The sequence below is a fragment of the Felis catus genome, chromosome B4 (genome assembly GCF_018350175.1).
Source record: "Felis catus isolate Fca126 chromosome B4, F.catus_Fca126_mat1.0, whole genome shotgun sequence".
Taxonomy (NCBI): domain Eukaryota; kingdom Metazoa; phylum Chordata; class Mammalia; order Carnivora; family Felidae; genus Felis; species Felis catus.
The window spans coordinates 62349026-62369512 of NC_058374.1; the positions used below are offsets into that span (position 1 = coordinate 62349026).

General features: G+C 37.5%; 1 protein-coding gene across 2 annotated transcripts in view; it reads left to right on the plus strand.

The window, feature by feature from the left end:
- FAR2 (fatty acyl-CoA reductase 2) overlaps positions 1-20487 on the plus strand; it is a 152586-nt gene that overhangs the window by 104229 nt on the left and 27870 nt on the right. For both annotated transcript variants that reach the window (XM_023256890.2, XM_003988531.6), the window contains exons 2-4: positions 793-1021; positions 16925-17100; positions 20030-20209. In XM_023256890.2, the coding sequence (XP_023112658.1) occupies positions 833-1021; positions 16925-17100; positions 20030-20209 (545 nt within the window). In that variant the 5' untranslated portion in view covers positions 793-832. The remainder of the gene's footprint in view (positions 1-792; positions 1022-16924; positions 17101-20029; positions 20210-20487) is intronic.

Consider the following 20487-nt stretch of genomic DNA (forward strand, 5'->3'; position numbering starts at 1 on the left):
CCACGTTTCAACCCTAAGAATAGCCACCATACAGGGAAAGGGAGGCACGGGGCCCCTTTTTAGCTCAAGGAAGAGAAAAGCATATTTATTCAGAAATGGCTAGGTAGGCAAAGGCCTGTTAGTTCAAGTGAGACCAAAAGCTATTTGTTCCAATATTTTCTGTAAATAAAACTGCCACTGTAATGGTAATTCCATCATAAGTTTCAAAAAATGTGATGGCTGTTCTCAGCTTAATTTTCACAGGCTCTGGGGCCACTACTAGCCTTATCATTTACATTCTCATAACCCTGAACTCCTTTTATTTCCTCCATATAGCACAATCTATAGCTTGTACCTTTGCTTTTGCTTTTTGGACTGGGACACCTTTACCCCAGCCCTTCTCTGCCTTCCAGTTTTACCTCATGCATCACCACCTATTCAGGCAGGCCTTTCTGCAATTTCCAGATCCTGCTGTACACCCCGCCTCTGTGACCCCCTTTGTTTTAGCACTCATTTTTAATATTTAATGATGTATTTAGGTGTTGGCCTCCATTTGAATAATAGCAATTTATTGAGGGCAAGAACCATGTCTCACTCATTTTTTGCCCACAATTCCTGGCATAAAGTCTGGCATTTAATAAAGTGATCTCAATAAATCTCAATTGATAATGAATCATTTGCCAATAAACCATGATGTCCTCACTTGGGCCTTTTTCTACATTCAAAACTCCTGGAAGCATCAGAAACATTTTAAATGACTGCATTTTTGAGCTTCTGAGAATATAACATTTTGTTATTTCTCTTCCTTTTCAGGAACCTCTTTCCGGAGCTATAAAAGACAAAGAGAAGAATCATGTCCATGATTGCAGCTTTCTATGGTGGCAAGTCCATTCTCATCACTGGGGCCACAGGCTTCATGGGCAAAGTGTTGATGGAGAAGCTGTTTCGCACCAGCCCAGACCTGAAAGTCATTTACATCCTTGTGAGGACCAAGGCTGGCCAGACTACGCAGCAGAGGGTTTTCCAGATCCTAAATAGTAAGGTATGCCTTAGGGGAAGAGCCTTGGGGCAAGATGACTCACTACAATATTCCCTGACAGCCCCAGATTGCAAGTGGGGGGGCCAGGATGCCTGGGCAGGTAGAGGAGAGGAGACAAGATGGCAATCAGGTGCTCATAGAAATCTGTGGTGTTTTCCTGTAGGAGAAGAAAGAGGGCATAGGCTCTGTCCAGGGCAGGTGAGCAGATACTCTATGTTCTGGAAATTACTGAGTAAGAATCAAAAATGCTAAAATCCCCAGAGTGAACTCTCCAACCTCAAAATCTGTCAAAGTTCAACAGAACCCTTTCCTACTTCTAAATTCAAGGTAGTTCCCCCCCCCCCAAGTTTTGGATATTCTATTCTATTCTGAACAGGTATGATTAGTAAGTAGCCATGCGATAATACTTGGCAGTTGTCCACACTCCACAAGGTTTAGGTGTTAAATACTTATCTATGGTAACTTGGTATTTGTATTATTCCATCGGTTCTTCTAAGGGGAAAACATGGAACATGAAATACTACATACATAAATGAGCATTTGTGTATCAGACCCCCTCACTCCTTAAATAAAAGATTATATATATCCTCCCATGTTTTATAAATCTGAGGGTAGTATTGGCTTTGGTCTCAAGCATATCTTAGCTCAAATTCTGGCTTGTCAGTTTATTGTCACTTTACCTCGTAAGCTCCGGTTTGCAGTGTTCAACATAGGAACAGAGACAAGGACTTCCCAGGATTGCCACAGGAACTTAAAAAAAAAAAAAAAAAAAAAAGGCATGTGTCTGGTTCAGAGGCCCCTTTGAAATATACAGGGTCATTTAGGGTTGGCAAAAGGAAAATTTAAATAAGGTGTTTTTCTTGTTGTTTTTTCTGTTTTCTTTTATAAAAAGCCTCCTTTCCCATGTGTAGGAATGCTCCCATCTAACGGAGGCAGTATCTGTTAGCACAGCACTCAGGAACCCCGATGATCACATTTACCTGCAGGATTTACATTTACCTGCAGGTACCTGGATGAGATTTTGGTACAAATGATCATCAAGAGAATCAGGAAAGCCTCTCCTGTTTCTCATGGCTTGACTCAGCAGTGGGACAAATAATAGTAGCTGACAGTTATGTAGTTAGTACTTATGTACTTAGTATTAAGTACTTATGCACCTAGTACATGGCAGGCACCATTCAAAGGCTTTTTTGTGCCTTACCTCATTGATTTTTGCAACAGCCTGATGAAAAAAGAATGATTCATATCCTCAATTTTCATTTTCCAGATTTTATGGATGGGAACACAGGCCTGGAGTGTTAACTTACCAGAGGTCACTCCGGTGGTAAATGAGAGTCAGACTCTAGATCTCAGTCTGGCCCCTGAGGCAACACACTTGCCTCTGCCCAACACTGCCTGCTTTGTAGCTAGTGGGTCTCAAGACCAAAATGATAAGGTGGCATAAAGCTGAAATCTAGATCCCTCTTCAGACAGCTGTGTTCACTTATATATCCCTAATGGAGTTTGTTTTTCTCACATAGCAGACATGCCTTTTTAGCTTTGTAGCCGGCGAATAGATCTCTAGATAAATATTGTGGCAGAGTCTTGTGGTCAGCACTGTCTTTACCTACTGTTCTTTTCAATCACACAACGATATTACTTTTGTCCTGGAGATCTTGATTGTACTATACATAACTTATCTGTGAAACTGACTTGCAAATCTCCACACTTGTTCCCACTATTGGGCTATTTATTGCCTGCTATTGACCTTTATGTATAGTGGTTCTCAAAATGTGGTTTCCAGACCAGCAGGATCAATATCACCTGGGAACTGTCTATTATCATCAGATAGTGCTTGAAAAGCATAGGCTTCACAAGGCAGACTCACCTGGGTTTGAACCTCAGCACTAGCAATTAATAGCTATGTGACGGTGGGCAAGATATATACTTGTATCTATGAGCCTTGGTTTCCTTATTTGTAAGTAGGGTAATAATACCTTGCTCACCCGAGAGTGGTCTGTCTATCCACCTCACTCTATCTCTCTCCCCTACTCAAGTCTTTCTGGATTCAAATCCAAGTCTGACATCATTAGGTATGGTATAGTTTTAACCACTATCCCCTGTGGCCTCACTTTTTACTGTTATGCTAATTAGGGTTTATTGTATAGATTTCTTTTCTCCATAAATTTTACCTAAATGAATTATGGAAGGAAAGAAATCTGTTGCACATTAAATGGCTGATCAACTTAATATCTGTGGTAAAACACCATGTCTGCATGACCATTTTGTGGGGCTTCTTTTCTTTTTTTAGTACTTTTATTTATTGAATTCCTTGGACATCTAAAGAATTTGGAGAAGCTTATACACTATGATTATTTTTTAAGGCACCTTACTTCTATATTATCATTTATAACAGAAATGTTAATTGCTAAAAAGAACAGATTCCATCACTTATTGAAAACAAGCCTTTGGAGGGGTGCCTGGGTGGCTCAATTGGGTAAATGTCCAACTCTGGCTCAGGGCATGATCTTGCAGTTTGTGAGTTCAAGCCTCATGTCGGGCTCTGTGCTAACAGCTCAGAGCCTGGAGCTTGCTTCAGACTGTGTGTCTCTCTCTGTCTCTGCCCCTCCCTTGCTCACACTCTATAAATCTCTGTCTCAAAACTAAATAAATGTTAAAGAAAACAGGCTTTAGTTATGCAAAGACCCATTTTCTTGGCTATGTGGAATTTGATACCTACAAAAAGATTTTCCATGGGGAGAAAAATGATGTGCTTTATTTTATTTCTGGGCATTCAAAAACTGAAAAGTTTCCACTACAAAAATCATGAATTCTTGCCTCAGAATATGAGGATGCTCTTGCTGATTGGCTGTCAAGAAGGCTGTGTGCAGGGAAGGGACAGCCCAATCCTTATTACTGACTGACATATAAGGTATTATTGCTCATATTCATTTTGAAACTAAAAATTCAAAAGAAAGACAAACCTTAAGATTACATTTTTAAAATATGTGAATAGACTCCTTTTGCACAAAAAAAAACCCCTTCCAGATTATATTAATTTTTTTGTTTTGTTTTTTGTTTTGACTTAGAGTATGTGGCTATTTAAATTCAAATTAATTACAATAATGAACTTTAAAATTCAGTTTTCAGTCATAGTAGCCATATTTCAGTGCTCAATAGCTACGTGTGCTGCTGGCTGCTTTACTGTACAGGTATAGAACATTTCTATAATCACAGAGTTTTAGACAGCATTCATTTAGATGATTGAGTGTCTTGTATGGAAGGACCGTGCTGTGATTAAGATTTTCATGCTGCCCCTCATTTTTATTAACTCTACACTTACTGAAGTGCTTGCTTATGTGTCACACGTATGCTAGGCACTAAGGATATGAAGACAAAAATGACATGGCCAAGTCAAGTGATGGAGATAGTCATGTAAAACATGATTACAATGCAACACGAGTTCTCCAGAGAGAGGAAACCAAAGGGCAGTCTAAGCAGGAAGAACCACACCTGCAAATGGATGGCTGGTATGGTATATTTGAGAACCTCTGGGTGACTTGCTTAGCCCCAAACAAGTGAGTTTTTAAGAACTAGAAAGGCATGCTAGTTCAGGCCAGATTCTGAAAGACTACACACAATTGTTTTAGTTAGCTCACTTTCAGTTGGAAGAAAACTCGATTGAAACCGGCTTAGAAAACAAAGATGATATATTGATTATACAATGGGAAACTCCAGGACCACAGTCATGGGCAGTGGGCTGGAGCTCTGGCCACCTTGGTCTGTGAATCTCTCAGCTCTGCCATTTTGTTCTAGTTTTATTCCAGTTATGAATAAGATGGTTGTTATCATTGCAAGATTCATATGTGTGTGTGTGTGTGTGTATACATATACATATACATATACATATACACATACACATACATACATATATATATGACAGCCTTTGGATAAAGAGAGGCTGGCTCCCCCTGAAACTCTCTTTCAAGATTGATGAAAACTCTTTTCTTGAAAACCTCGTATTTCCCCTTATATCTTACCAGCCTGGGATAGGTTATATGTCCATTTCTGGACCAACCCCTATCACATGTGGTATGACATATACTGATTTATTCAGAAACTCCAGATCTAAGCTAACCACTGAGCAGAGGGTAAGAGTTCACTTAGATAAGTAAGTCTTTCCCCGGGGCTGGGGTGAGACCATCTTCTCCTGAGGCACAGTGGCTACATGGAGAATGGAGAACATCTGAATGATAATTTAGATACTTCTCAAGACCCAGAAGAATGGATATTAGGAAGCAAGCATCCTGAGAAGAGCCTGGTCTCAGGAGTCACACAGACCTGAGTTGGTGTCCTCTCTCCACCAAGCAGTGTGCCTTTACATAACTGAGCCTGAGTAACCCAAATAAGGATACTAATGGCTATCGTCTTCTACACTGTTGTGAGATGTCAATGAGCTAATACAGGAAAGACACTTAGAATAGTGCCTGGACCAGGATAAGAACCTGGCAATTATTAGTTTTTAATATTACTATTCAAATATGGAAGCTTGAGCTTTATCTTTTAGGGGATGGCACTCCAGTTGAAGGCTTTTTTTTTGTCTTCTGAAAGCTGGATGATTCCACTATTTTAAATAATGGTAATAAAACAGCACTCAGCTGATGAAGATGGGAAATTAATTGTGGGATCTGTGATTGTAATGAGTTTAGCTGAGTAATTGAAACAGAAATCATACTACGTTTTCCCCTTACAGAAGAACTCTGCCAACTCATGGAATAGAGGATCAGCAAAATGCATTCTGATACAGAATACCTAAATGTGTTAGGCAAAATATGTTTTTATAAAATAATCTTAGTGCATCACTGAGTTAGAGAAAAAGCAAGAGCAGAAACAACAATGAAAAATTAGCCACCTGAGAATTCTGAATAATCTTGGGGATCTTGAATTGGGAGTGTAATCAATCACAACTCAATTAAGGTGCAGAGAAACCAAAGCTGACTTGTGGGTTAAAAAGGTGAAGTAGAATTTCTCTATGGGTTTTGTTAATGTAAAGCATAAAATAATCAGCTTTTGACATTCACTAATCTAAAACATAGCCATCAATCGGTCATCTCTAATGCAGAGATAACTAAACTGGAGGTTAGTTGTCATTTAAAACCAAGAAAAAACCAACCAGCAGCCATTTGCTGAATCCCTGGATGCTTAGAAGTCTCCATTTCTAGTCCCATAGATGTCTTCCAGTTGAAATTTTTAAACCTGTTCTCTATATCTTTCAGGATAGTCCCAGTAGTATCAAGTCCAGCATACAAAGTTAGCTTTCTGTAAACAGTCAGGCTCACATACCCACCCCTTTGCTAAGACTGTCTTCACACAGTCTCCTAAATTCACCCTCAGAATAAAAATATTTTTCTTTTCTTAATTAAAGTTTTGTCCTCTCCCTAAAGAAGCCTTTGCTGTTGTAAAGTGAAACTACTGAAGATATGTATAAATGAGTGTCTTAAAAGGAAACAATTACTGTAGCATCAAAATGCTCAAGAGATTGGCACATGGAAAAGTCTTCTTAAGTTTCTAGCTATTTCTGGTTTTGTAGCAAAGGCATTCATTATTCTTTCATAAAATTTTGACGTACGTGGTCAGATAGAAGCATGCAGAATGGACAGATCTTGGACTTCTACCTAAAAGGGGAATAATGTAGTTTAACATTTTTGTAGCATCATATTTTAAAAGTAAGAATATTCCATATGAATTCTAGTTTTCTTCTATTTGGTTAGAATTTGGGGGGAAGGTGCAAGTTGGTTATTCCAAATATGTGGGCTGCCACAATCAACTTTCCAAGATAGGGTTATACTTCAGGGAATATGCCCATAAACCTTTGATTTCCTAATAATTCTGTCTGCTTTTATGGTCTCCTAATGTCAAATCCAGTAGGAGTAAAAGAGTCTTACGTTTGGCAGATAATACACCATTTTCTCAAGTGTATTGGATTAGCCAAAACTAATAACACATTTATTACCCCAACTTTTCCCTCTAAATTTTAAGTCTAAGACCTTTGCATTGTCATTATTCTCATGTGTTATCACTGTCCACTTGGTAGGTAATCAACCAAATTTGTTGAATGATCAAGTTTAATGCATTCTAGTTTCTCAGTGGTCTTGTCTGAGTCCAGGCCAAACTTTAGTTCTATTGTATGGCCACTCTTGCTCCTGGTTTTTACTCAGAAGAACTTTACTATCTGGGTTAGTGTTTCTTCTGATAGGCTTCTGATTCTGCAAATATTTATTAAATATCATCCACAAATCAAGACCCAATTTCTATTCTGTCACTTAACTTTATTTTGACATAGACAGGGTGCTTTAAATGCAATCATACCTTATTCCTAAGTGAGGCCTGGTATCATTTTTAAGCAATATTTCTCTTCATTCACACGTAGCAATGTATAAATTCTAATTCATCTCAAAGTACAACGGTATTCTTTTTTTTTTTTAATTTTTTAATGTTTATTCAGTTTTGAGAGACAGAGAGCAAGCGGGGGTGGGCAGAGAGAGGGAGACACAGAATCCGAAGCAGGCTCCAGGCTCTGAGCTGTCAGCACAGAGCCTGATGTGGGGCTCGAACTCACGAACTGTGAGACATGACCTGAGCTGAAGTCAGGGACCTAACTGACTGAGCCACCCAGGCGCCCCTCAAAGTACAACGGTATTCTTAAAAGGTAGATAAAGGTATGTTATGTCATATCAGGTAAGTTAGGCTTGGAAGTATGTCTTCTTAACTTTTTTTTTTTTTTTTTTTTTTTTTTTTTTTTTTTTTTTTTTTAGAGAAAGAGCATGAGATGGGGAGAGGGAGAGAGAGAAAGAGAGAGAGAGAATGAATCTTGAGTAGGCTCCATGCATAGCGCAGAGCCCCACACAGGGCTCAATCCCATGACCTTGGGTTAATGACCCAGGCTAAAATCAAGAGTTGGACATTCAAATGACTGAGCCACTCAGGTGCCCATGGAAGTTTTTCTTTAAGACATAATAAATTAAAATGTTATCAGTTTGCCTTTGATTCCCACTATGTCCCCAGGAAATACAGTCAAGAGAACATCTGTTGTATCTATCAAAATTCATGCATCTGTTTCATTTCTTTCCTTTCATTGTATGGACAGATACCACCTCTCGCTTCCTGATTCCGTGCTTTCAGAGGGAGACAATTAAGTGGGAAATGCTTTGGAAAAAAGGTTGTTTTTCATCCTTTGGCCACATGGAAGTGGGGCTCATGAATCAGAACAGACCAGTTTCTTATATATAACTAAGTTTCTGAAGTATTTTCAGAGCACTTAAGGGAAGTTCTCTATATCAATAGAGGGAAAGATATCTGAATTGATGGCAGATTCTTGAAGACTTTCTCACAAAGACAATTAAGCTGGCACTCTAAGAAAACAACCAGAGACACACAAATATTGTACCAACATATTATTGTAGTATGATTTATAGTAGCAAAAACTAGAATCAATCTGAATGTTCCACAGTCGAGGAATGATAATGTAAACAACAATACATACATTTGTTAGACTAGTATGTAGGCATTAAAGGTCATATTTTATAAACTATTAAATGACATGAGAAAACACTTCTCATATATTGAGTGCAAAAAAAGTCATGCAAAACCATATTCAGTATCACCTCAACAAACGTCCTTAAATGCTGGTAGGATCTTGAATTAATTCTATTTTTTGGCATTTCCAACTTTTCAAATTACAGTCATCATGAGTGTGTTTACTTTTATGGTAAGGCAGAAAGCACCCTCTTTCATAGTGAACAAATGAGAGCAGGAATATTTTCCCAAAGTCTTGCAAATACAGTAACAATGAACATGTTTCACATTTATAGTGGGGGAAGAAACACCCACTTTTTAAAAAAGCCAATAAGCAAGGCAGCAAGGCAATCATGAATTTCCAAAACTAGGTCATAGATATAAGTTCAGTTGATTGTGAGTTTTGAAACTGTTTATCAAAATTAAATAATTTGATTTGATTTGTATTAGAAATATGATTCTAGCATTATTATTTTTTTAATCTTCTAGTTTATTTCATAAAATCTGGGAAACATCTAAGGAAAAAAAGCCAGATACCATGTGCTGAAATGTGAATATGCTCATCACAGACCCGTGCTGTTCAAATCATGGGTCCCCAGGGCTCCCATGCTGGCCGCTTAGTTCTTACTTATGAAAAATGTATTCATTTTTCAACGAACCAGCTTTTCACTGTAGCAAAAACAATTTTAGATAGAGAAATTGATATTTTATCTATTTTGCTATCTTGAATATGGCTTTGCTTAACAAGACCTGGCTTTTCCCCACTACAGCAGATAATGGGTTGCCAATAACTCATTCAGTTGTCAAGTTCCAAGAAATGTGTTTTGAGGGTCTTTAGTGCCTTAAAGATGTGTTCCTTTTTACAACAATCATGTCCTACTTATACCAATTTAGGGTCTTAAATCGGTTGTAATCTATTCCTAATAACTGCTTAAGAAAACATCAAGGAGACAATGTCCATATTTGAAAAATAAAACCCCAGGTAGTTGAATTATATTAAGAGGTAGTTAATTAAGAGTGATTGAGAGGTTAGTATCTAAAAAATGTTTTATTGAGAGAATCCGTAGAAAGTTTGGGCTTCTCCTATTAAACTATAGTAATCAAGAAAGGGAAAGGTTGCCATGAGATTATGCTGGGTGTAGAATCATCTGAACATAATAACATTATGCTGGGTTTAGATGCTGGGTTTTTTAATCCTCCGAGAAGACCAGGCAAAGCTCAAGGTTTCCAGGGCGGGGCTATCTTGTACAATGTCACTATGAAGTGGATTTTTAAACAAAGGTAGGGCTTGGCAGGTTGCACTGGATACTTCAAGTCAACTTCTCTGGAAAAATGTGAATTACTCAATAAGCCCTTATTTGCCCATGAGATAAATCAACTCTGAAATACCCTGGAGAGCTGTGGTTAATGTATCATACAAGGTCACACACTGGGCTCTCAGTTCACAGAACTAACCAGGTTTAAGACAATGGGAGACCGTAACATTTTATGAAATAGTTTATTGACTCCTTTCACAAACTATGACTGTTTGGTAGTTTCTAGAAGGCATTAGACAAAATAATCCTTGAGAGGAAAAATAATGCATTTAAACAAATTAACTTTGAATCAAGTAACACCTGCAAAAGAAGTCAACAATCTGACGTTGTTAAGTATTAAGAAACACTCAACAGAAATGTTCATTTCATTTTGCGTAGAAGTTCCTTGTTAATTTTCAAAGACTTTTTCATGAGGAAAAAAGGCGTTTTCATGCTTGGTTCAAGGCTACCCTGTGTAAGATCTGCTTGTTCCCAACTTTCAAAAATGAATTTCTGATTGGCATTAATGGTTCTGTTAAATCTCTATATAAGGCAAAGGCAATTGGAAACAGAAGTTTGTATTTTAAATTCCCAAAGCCAGTTTTGTTCCGTTACTAGATTTTATTTTTCCTGAGAAACCATCCCACAAAAAGCAAGAGGATTCTATGAACTTAGGACAATTAGAATATAATCTTGCCAGGAATTTAAATTTCCCATGATTAACAAATACACAGTTTTAAAAGAGTGTAAATGGCCTTCAGTCTGACAGTTACTCAACTCAGATTAGTTGAAGCATGTTAAGCCAACCCCCTGTGGGTCATTTCCTTTCTCTTAAGAAAAAAAAAATTAAAGAAATTGATTTAGTCCTGGGGATATAATAACAGTCCCAGAAGCAGAAGCAATTTATTTTCCCAATCTCTTATTTTCTTTTGCAATACAATTTACTAGGTAATTCAATCTCTGGCATGATTTCACACATCCAACTTCTTTCCTTCTTTTTCAATTTCTTCCAGTGATATCAGGTCTCTTTCTTAAAAGCTTCAAATTGCCCATACTCATTTCACTCAAAAAGTCATCAAGCCACAAGATTCAACTTGACTCTGGAATACATTCAGTTTGCAGAGGTATCCGGATCACATGGTATAATCAGAAACCTTTCGACGACCCAGCAAATACACACACACACACACACACACACACACACACACACACAGCCGTCTGATTAGCAGCTCTTGAAAACTGAGTATTATTGTATATGTGGAAAAGGAGTTTTCCTATTATCAAGAACTGAAGTAGCAAGTACTATGCTAGGCATCTGACTTTCCTGACCCTATCTGACCCTCACACAACTCTGTGGAATGCTTTCTTGCTACTTCACGGATGACAAACTAATCCAAGAAAGGTTGTCGCCTATCTAAGGAAATCCCAAGGAAGTAACAAAGATTTTAAACACTGTTCTCTTACCTGTAAAGCTTACACCTTCCCCACCACATTGCATTGCCTCCCCAAGAAACTGCATCCTCCAAGCCCTGGTTGTCTTGGCTGTAAGCCTTGCTCTCCAGGCATTATACTTCCCAATGATGACCACTTCATTAGGAAGGGAAAACCATGGCCACCTCTGGATTAGTATCACCACTTTACCCATCCGTTAGCCTGGAGAATGCAGAGATGCCACCAATTCTGTAGAGAGTGGAAGTAATTTTAAGATTAGTTTCCATCGGAGCACCTGGCTGACTCAGTCGGTTAATCGTTCCACTCTTGGTTTTGGCTCATGTCTTGATCTCATGGTTCATGAGTTTGAGCCCTGCACTGTCAGTGTGGAGCCTACTTGGGATTCTCTCTCTCCCTCCCTCTCTGCCCTTCCCCCACTCACTCTATCTCTGTCTCTCTCTCAAAATAAATAAATAAACTTTAAAAAAAAAAGCAAAAAAAAAATTGGTTTCCATCTTCCTAGCCACCCTACCTCCTCTTTGGTCCACGTACTTATTCTCAAGGAATTCTGTGAAAATTACCTTGGGGGCATAAAACAACAAGATGATAGACTGACCACTGTGTCATCTTTGGTGTTTATCATAGATTTTTATGCAAAGTGAATTAAAAAATTTTAATGCAAAATTGCTTTTAAGAATAGCAGAATATATGCTGAATCATTAGTTCTCTGAGAACACAGAATGATATAGTTTAACAATTAGCATTTTAGATGAATATGCAAATAAAAACACTGAGGCCCCAAGAAGTGAGTAACTTGCCTCAGTCACACAGCTAATAAATGGCAGCAGTAGGATTCAAACCCAGGCCTTCCTGACTCCAAAGAGCCTGAGATCTTTCTAGTATGCCAGGGGCTCTTACCTACAGTGTATATCAGACTCACTGGAGAACTTTTTCAAAGTACAGACACACAAGCTTCAACTCAGAACTGAGTTAGAATCTCCAGGTTCAGGACACCTAGGGCTTTGTTTTTTGTTTTTTTAAACAACTTTCTAGTTAACCCAGCTGCATGCCAAAGTTCAATAACCACACTGCTACACCATACTGCTTTATGGTCCTGTAGAAATGGTCCTTGCTGAGGTAATAAAAACTTCTACGTTAATCCTTTATATCTTATGAGAGTTATTTGTGAACTAGCAAAATCTTAACATTTTGTTAATTTTCATGATAGTTTCTGCCTTAGTTTACTTGCACTTATTTGTGTTTAACTGTTTTCAACTTAGATTATATCCTTTCTTGATAAGTCTTTCTTGTTCAAGACCTAACTTGCAGAATCTGTTGGTTTGCCCTTACACAGCATTCCAAAATTTCTCCCAAAAATGTTGTAAACTCTTTTCTGCTCTGGACCCCTGGTGCTCCACAGAGATTGCCCTTTAGGTTAAGGGACCTTACCTTTTTTCCCCCAATTAAAAATAGTAGGCAAATTTTGTGGGCTACTGGAACTAAATAACATAGTTATATCTGAAAAGAGGGAGTCAGTACATTGAATAAAGATCAAAGACTCTCATGATTATTAAAGATATTATGACTTTCCACGTTCCCCTGGGAAGTAGCAACTGAATCCCCTGTGGATATCTCCAAAGTCAGGTCATGTGGGTAACAAAGTTGATTGTAGAAATCCAAGTTCAGAACATCTACATTGTTTCAAAAGCATAACATAAATGTCATGCCCCCATCCCCACCCCTTGTTCAATTCCTACTTCTAATAAAAACAGAGTGGTAGTGTCTGCCTACAGATGTCCTACCCAAGGAGATTATTGAATCCAGAAAATGTCTCTTGTCTTCTTTCTGCTGAATTTTCCTATTTCGGATTTGCAGAGTTTCTCTCTTGCCTCTGGGCTGTCAGTAACTATTGCCATAAATGGAATAATCTCTTGTGTTTAAAACAAATTAAGAGAGAGAAATACTTGTCTATGTAACATCGAATCAATAGAACACTCCTACTCCTCTCTTTCCAAGAGAAATGTGTAGCTTTGTTATCAGTTTGAAATGGTTAGATCGCCTCTCAGCTGTGATCTTCCAGTGACCACAGAAGTGTCCTGCCTTTGTCAAGAAAAGGGTTTCAGAAAATGGAAACACAGCAGTCCTCTGCTTGAGTTTTCATATATGGCAGGTAATTACTTGCTCTTTACCTTCTCACTCCTGTGCCATTAAATAAAATATATATGAGAAGGAATATGATAAACTCTTAGAACCTAAAATAATTATATGAAGTTCCTTATTGGTGGATCTTCAGTGAAATTTTTAAAATTTCTTTTCTTCACTCATTTTTGTTCCATCTGTTTTTTTTTCTTACCTTTAGTGAATGTCTCACATCAGCAAAAGAAACTTTCAGAAGAGCTGGTGTCCACTGAGGACCCATTTGCAACATTTCCTCTGTCCTCTGGTTTTGTCGTTATTACGAAAGCGAAGGTTCTGTGCTGATCCTTTCCAGCCACGTTTGCAGTCAATGCAGAGGACCCAAGGGAACACTTTGTTCCTTCTACTTTTAGTAGTTATCCTCTGTCTTTCATCCCACCAACACAAAAGAGCTGGTAACCAAAGGATTTCAGGAATTTAGCTCCCGGTCATGGTTCTGTTACTGTTCTCACAGTAATTCATTTCAATTTAACAAGCAACATTTGAGTCTTTTCAATGAACTGGGTGCAGTCAAGCATAAAGAAATAAACAAGAATCAAGGAATTTACCAACCAGAGGGGGTAATTTAAGCCCCTGACTTTAAAAATGGACACAAACTTTCAAAACTAATTTTCACCAAGTATGGTACCTAGATACCAGACCTGTCGGTGGAGCTGGTTAAGAAATACAGCTTCCTGGGTTGCATGCCAAACCTATTGAGTCAGGATCTCTGAGCGTAGAGTAAGGAAGTTATTCTTAACCGGTGCCTAGATTTCTCTTAGGCCTACACAGGTTGAAAACCACTGATGCCCTGTAACTGGTCTGGACAATTATAAAGGAAGATGAGTCATACACTGTTGTTCACCAGCAATTATCCATGTTAACGCCCCAGCCGAAGAAGTTCTTTTCTTGGGATCAGTTAAAGTCAGCCAGAGAACTTGACGTGAAATCAAACTCCTGGTGTGCCCCTGTCATTTTGTATTTAGTGGGTGTGGGATGGGCTCTGGAGATATGCATTTTTAACATGTATTCTGGTGATTTCAATGCAGTTCACTTGTGGATAACACTATGAAAAGCACTGACCTGTTGGATGGCAGTTGGCTGTAATCTCATCACTCTATTTAAGTATTGTTTTGTTAGAGGCTGTAGCAAAACGGTGAGAGTCCAGATGAGACCAGTCGTATTCTTGGGCCTGGATATCGTAAAATGTGACCCTCACTTAGCACTGTGGTTTGAACTGATGCAGCCAATTCACTGATTTATTCCAATTGACCATAATAAATCCCATCTGGATTAGAAAACTTAGATGTTTTAAAAAATAAATTACACTGTTCACTCAGATATGCCCTCTCATAAATGTAAATTAATAAATAGAATATAGATTGGAACACTATCTCCTGTAATAGTAATTATCTCCTAAAATAATAATGCGGTAAATGTCGTATTTTGACATTGCACAGGTGGTCTGAAAGTACAATATTGGCATAACAGTATTCTCTGCTTTTAAAGTCATAAAAGTGAAGGCAAAGGAAAATCTATGTGTGGTAGCTTACATCATGTGTGAGGAACCCCACTGCGGGAAGGATGGACACGCAAGTCATTTTCCACCTAATACTCTTATGTAGCCAGAAGTCAACACAGGCCAAAGTCAAAGACTCCACAGAAACCCTGAATAAATTTCTTGTGAATGAAATCTGTCATGTAAACTCAAAAAAGAGCCTTCTACAAATCCATTTATTAAAAGGGGGGAATTGTGTGAATTTTAGGTAAATTTATCCCCAGATACCCAATTCGTTGTATGATTAACATGGACTATAAGAAGGAAAGCGTTTGATTGTGAAAAACAGTATTTAACATGCATATGATTCATCAGGATTAGAAAAGCTGTTAAAAACTTTTCTGGAAGAACTAGAATGACTTTTATTGAGAAAGTCCCTTAGACACATCAATCCCAATGTCAGTAAAAGCATTGAGGAGTGATTTAACTTCCAAATTCTTTTCAGAAGTGTAGTTAACACCCTACTGAAAAGGCTGATCCTGCAGTGCAGGAAGATGGTAGGTCAAAGATAGGAGTTTATTAACTTGCCTCACCAGTGTGTGAATTTGACTTCCTTCCCTGGTCACCTTCACTGGATTCCCAGAAGGGCAAATGAACATGGTCATGCCTGAGGAGGGACCAAGATGGCGGAGCAGCCTGGAAGGTTTTTTTGTTTTGTTTTGTTTTTTTGTTTTTTGTTTTTGTTTTTTTGCCTCTCGTCCCTGAAATGCAGCTAGATCAATGCCAAACCATCTTGCACACCTAGAAAACTGAACGTGGTCTTGCCTGATTCAGATGAGACATGATTCCTCTGACTACCTAAGATTAACTTCTTACTATTCAATTTAAAAAGCTTAGGGTAGATCTCTAATGGAGAGAAGAAACCTGCTACTCAGGATCAAAGATGAGCCTGAAAACATTCTTTTGGATTGAAGAAAAACAGAGGGCAGTCTCTGCTACTGTATTATGATTAAAACCACAGACTAATTTTCTCTGCTCCTAACCTTTTAAAACATTCAGCCTTACTTTTCCTCACTGTTCACATACCATACCAATTCTACAGTAAAATTTCATTTTAACAGAATAGTTGAAGCAAAGACCATTTTATTAAAATTGTGTTTGCTGAGAAAATGGGAAATACCAATTTAACCTCAGGACTTCTGTGTGGAGGGGAAAGGAGAGACTGTTCCATCTGAGTAATTGTAATAAAAGCTAAAACTGCCAGCGCTCATTCCTTTTCCCTTTATAAATAAATTAGAATATTAAGAAATCAATTAAAATCCCATAAAAAGTACAGACTCATGTAATTGTCTTACTAGACAATAACTACCATTGATATTAGAATGAGATTATATAAAAGTTTTATTTGTTTTACCCATTACAAAGTTGCTTCATTTGTTATTTTCTAATTATGTTTGTGCTGCTGAGACATCTTGTTCATCTGGGCCAGTTAACCAAGTTGTTTTGAACTTGTGCCCATAAGACCTCCTTTGTAAAGGCCTGTGATTTTGCTGGTACTTGGTAAAGGCTGGTCGTTTTGCGCTGAAAAGCACATTTCCCAGCCCAAAATGGAAACAATCACCAAGGTATGAACACAAAGCTGCCTTGTAGGGGAAAAGAGGATGGGGTGGGATACCGATGACTTCACCTTTCCTTCACCCTGCAGGAAAAGTTCAAAAGATACTCCTTACTGGTAATTAAAACTGATTTTTTTTTTTAACATTTATCAAATTAAGAGGAGCGGAAATTGTACTATACTGATCGAATCGCATGAAGTAAAACAAATGGCTCTTGAGTAAATGCCTTCTTTGAGTGATACTACAAACAAAACCAGGTTTGGGAAATGACCATGAAACAAGTCAGCGAAATGTGGTGATGCCGCTCTCTGCATATTGATTTATATTTATGTTTTAGCTGTTTGAAAAGGTCAAAGAAGTCTGTCCAAATGTGCATGAGAAGATCAGAGCGATCTACGCAGATCTCAATCAGAATGACTTCGCCATCAGCAAGGAGGACATGCAGGAGCTTCTCTCCTGCACGAACATTATCTTCCACTGTGCAGCCACTGTGCGCTTTGATGATCCTCTGAGGTACATTCTTCGTCTCACAGCTTGTATGTGTGCGCATGCACGTGCATGTGAGTTCCTTCGTGGTCTCTGTTAAAATACAAATAAATAAATAATAAATAAATAAATAAATAAACAAACAAACAAACTATATATATATATATATATATATATATATATATATATATATATTTTCTCAATAAGTAAAAATATAAAGGAGTAAAACTTCTCCAAAAATTTCACCATCCAGAGATAACCATTCCAACTTTACTTTACACATCCATAATAAAATAGATTTATGTCCAACTTTGCCAAAAAATAATGGCATCATACTGATAATGTTTTAGCAATTTGCTCAATTCTACTTTTGGATGTCTTTCATTGTCAATAAATATTCTTTTGTAATTTCAAATGACTACATGACATTCCATTGTATGTGTATATAATATACTTAACCAGTTCTGTTTTAGTGGATATTTTTGGATTTTTCTAATTTTTCACTATTATAAAAAACTCTTCAATGAACATCTCTGTGCTCGCATTTTGTAAATCCTTGTGTGCTTTACTTTGGGGAAATGTCCAGAAGTAAAATTGTTAGAGATGTACCAGATAATGCCCAGGTTATAAACAGTTTATGTTTAATGTTTAACAGTTAATGATAAATTGTTTTCCAAAAAGGCGTGATTGAAGTAATTGTCCCTGTGTGCATGAATGCTGATTTCTGACACCCGAATAGCACTGTGTTAGAATCCTTTAATTATTTTTAATGTTGCCAATGCAATGAAAATGCCATTGCATATTTTGATTAGAAAAGTTGAAGATGCTGAAATGCTGATTGGCATTTTATTCTTTCGTGAAATGCCGATTCATGTTCTTTGACTGTTTTTCTATTGAAACACTCTTCTCTTGTCAATTTTACGACTTCTTGGAAGTCTTAGCATACTAATTTTTTGTCTTTTATAAGGCCCAAAATATTTTAACAGTTTATCATTTGCCCTCAACTATTTTTATTATTTATGCAGTTATTCATAATTTCTCCTAGAATTTTTATTGCTTCATATTCATGTTTAAGTCTTTGACCCATTTAAAGTTTATTTGCCTGTAAAGAGAAATAAGAAAATTCTATAAAAAGAAAAGTGGTGTGGGTGTGAATGTAGAGTAGCTTTTGAGAAAAATTCTAACAGATGGCTACTTCTTAAGCAACATTTATTAAATGATTTGCTTTTACTCTTTATTTAAAATGAACTCATATACTAAATTTCCATTGTTGAGCTCTTTATTTTGTTCCATTAATTAGGCTTTCTCTTCCAATACCACAGTATTTTATTACTGTAATTTTTATGTTATTAGACAAGCATACACACATCATTCACCTTTTATAGAATTTTCCTTGCTATTCTCATCTGATTATACTTCTTGATTAAACTTAGAGTAATTTTCCCAAGTTCTTAAAAAGTTGGGATTTTGATTAGGATTACCTTGAATATGTCAACTGATTTAGAAAAACTTAACATCTTTAAACCATTTTCTCTTCCTATCAAGAACAATGTATTGTTTATTCAATTTTTGTGACCCTCCATGAAGTTTTATAATTTTCTTTATATATCCCATTTATTTATTATTCACTTGACATATTTTTCAAATGTTCAGCTTTGAATGTGTGCCTTTCTTCCATTATATTCTCCAGTTTTTTTTCCTTTTACATAACTTTATAAATAGACACCTTACTGAATGAATTATTGCCTATCCCAGGATAGTTGTTTTAGCTTTTTTGTTTGTTTTCCAGAAACACAATGATGTCATCTGATCACAATTTTTGTGACTGTCTTTATGATTTTTGTATCTGTTAGTCAATTTTATTTTCCTCTCTAATTACAAGGTGGAAGTTCAGAACAATAGTTAGCAGTAGTGACTGTAAGCATCCTTCTTGGCCCTGACTTTAAAAGGGGTGTTCCTAACTTTTCACCATGAAGCAAGATACAAGCCAGCAAAGTGAAACAGACATACTTTAATCATTTTATTTTTGTTTTAGGGAATTTTTAAAAAATAAATTGGCAATGGATATTGAATGTCATTTTTAAACTTTTCAAAATCATATAGAAGATCATTTAGTTTTTCTCTTTTAGTTAGATTAATAGGGTTCTTAATATTATATAAGCCATATTACTTCTAGAATCAACTATTTCATTGTCACCACATATTGTGTGTATAGAACTTTGTGTTCTGTTAGCTAAAATTCAGGATTTTGACATCAGTTTTTATGTCTGACCCAGACCTTTGCAAGAGAAATGTATCTTTCTCATTCTATATCCACTGATGCTCCCCTACAATTTATTTGAATTTTCCAGCTTCTTGAGTCAAAGGCTCAGTTTATGTATTTTTATATTTTTAATGGCTGCTTGAGAAGCCCCTTTACAAATTCATAGGATTATGATTTTTCCCCCCTTCTGGCTGATTTAGAACCAAGTGATATCTACATGCACTATGCACAATGCTTCCATGAATAGGATTTATGTGCACAGAATGCATAATCAACATATAACATATTCCAGGCATCACGTAACTGTAGCCATGACCCATACTTTTCTTCATGGTCCTTTTTTGTTTTTGTTTTTGTTTTTGTTTTTTATGTTTTATTTATTTTTGAGCGAGAGAAAGCGTGAGTGGAAGAGGGGAAGAGAGCGAGGGAGACTCAGAATCTGAAGCAGGCTCCAGGCTCTGAGCTGTTAGCACAGAGCCTGACATTGGGCTCAAACCCACGAACCGTGAGATCAGGATTTGAGCCAAAGTCAGACACTTAACTGACTGAGGCACCCAGGCGCCCAATCTTCCCGGTCCTTTGGTGCAGCCACAAAAGTCAGAGGGACATGCAAGTTATTGGAGTAGATACAGTTCCAGCAAGGCAGGGTGCTGGGTTGCCTCATTGTTCTTCCCTCTGCTTAACCTTCTGCAGGCATGCCGTGCAACTTAATGTCACTGCCACCCAGCAGCTCTTGCTTATGGCCAGTCAGATGCCAAAGCTTGAAGCCTTCATACATATCTCTACAGCCTTTTCAAATTGTAACCTGAAGCACATCGATGAAGTCATCTATCCATGCCCTGTGGAGCCAAAAAAAATCATCGACTCCATGGAGTAAGTTGGGTCAGATGAGGGGGGGTCAAGAGGTGGGCAGATAGCTGTTCTCTCTGCTTCTTTGTAGTCATTCATTAATGAGGTAACAAAGTGAGTCATCCTTGAAACTGCATGCTTTGAAAAGGTGCTTGTTTCCTCTCCCCTGTCCCTGCTATTCCTGTTATTTCCAGGGTGGGGAAGTATAGAGGTTGGTGGGGGGGGGGGGGGGGAACGGGGCAGTGGGGAGGAAGGCCAGACATGGATAAATCCCACAGAAAAGTTTTGTTAAGTAGTTTAGG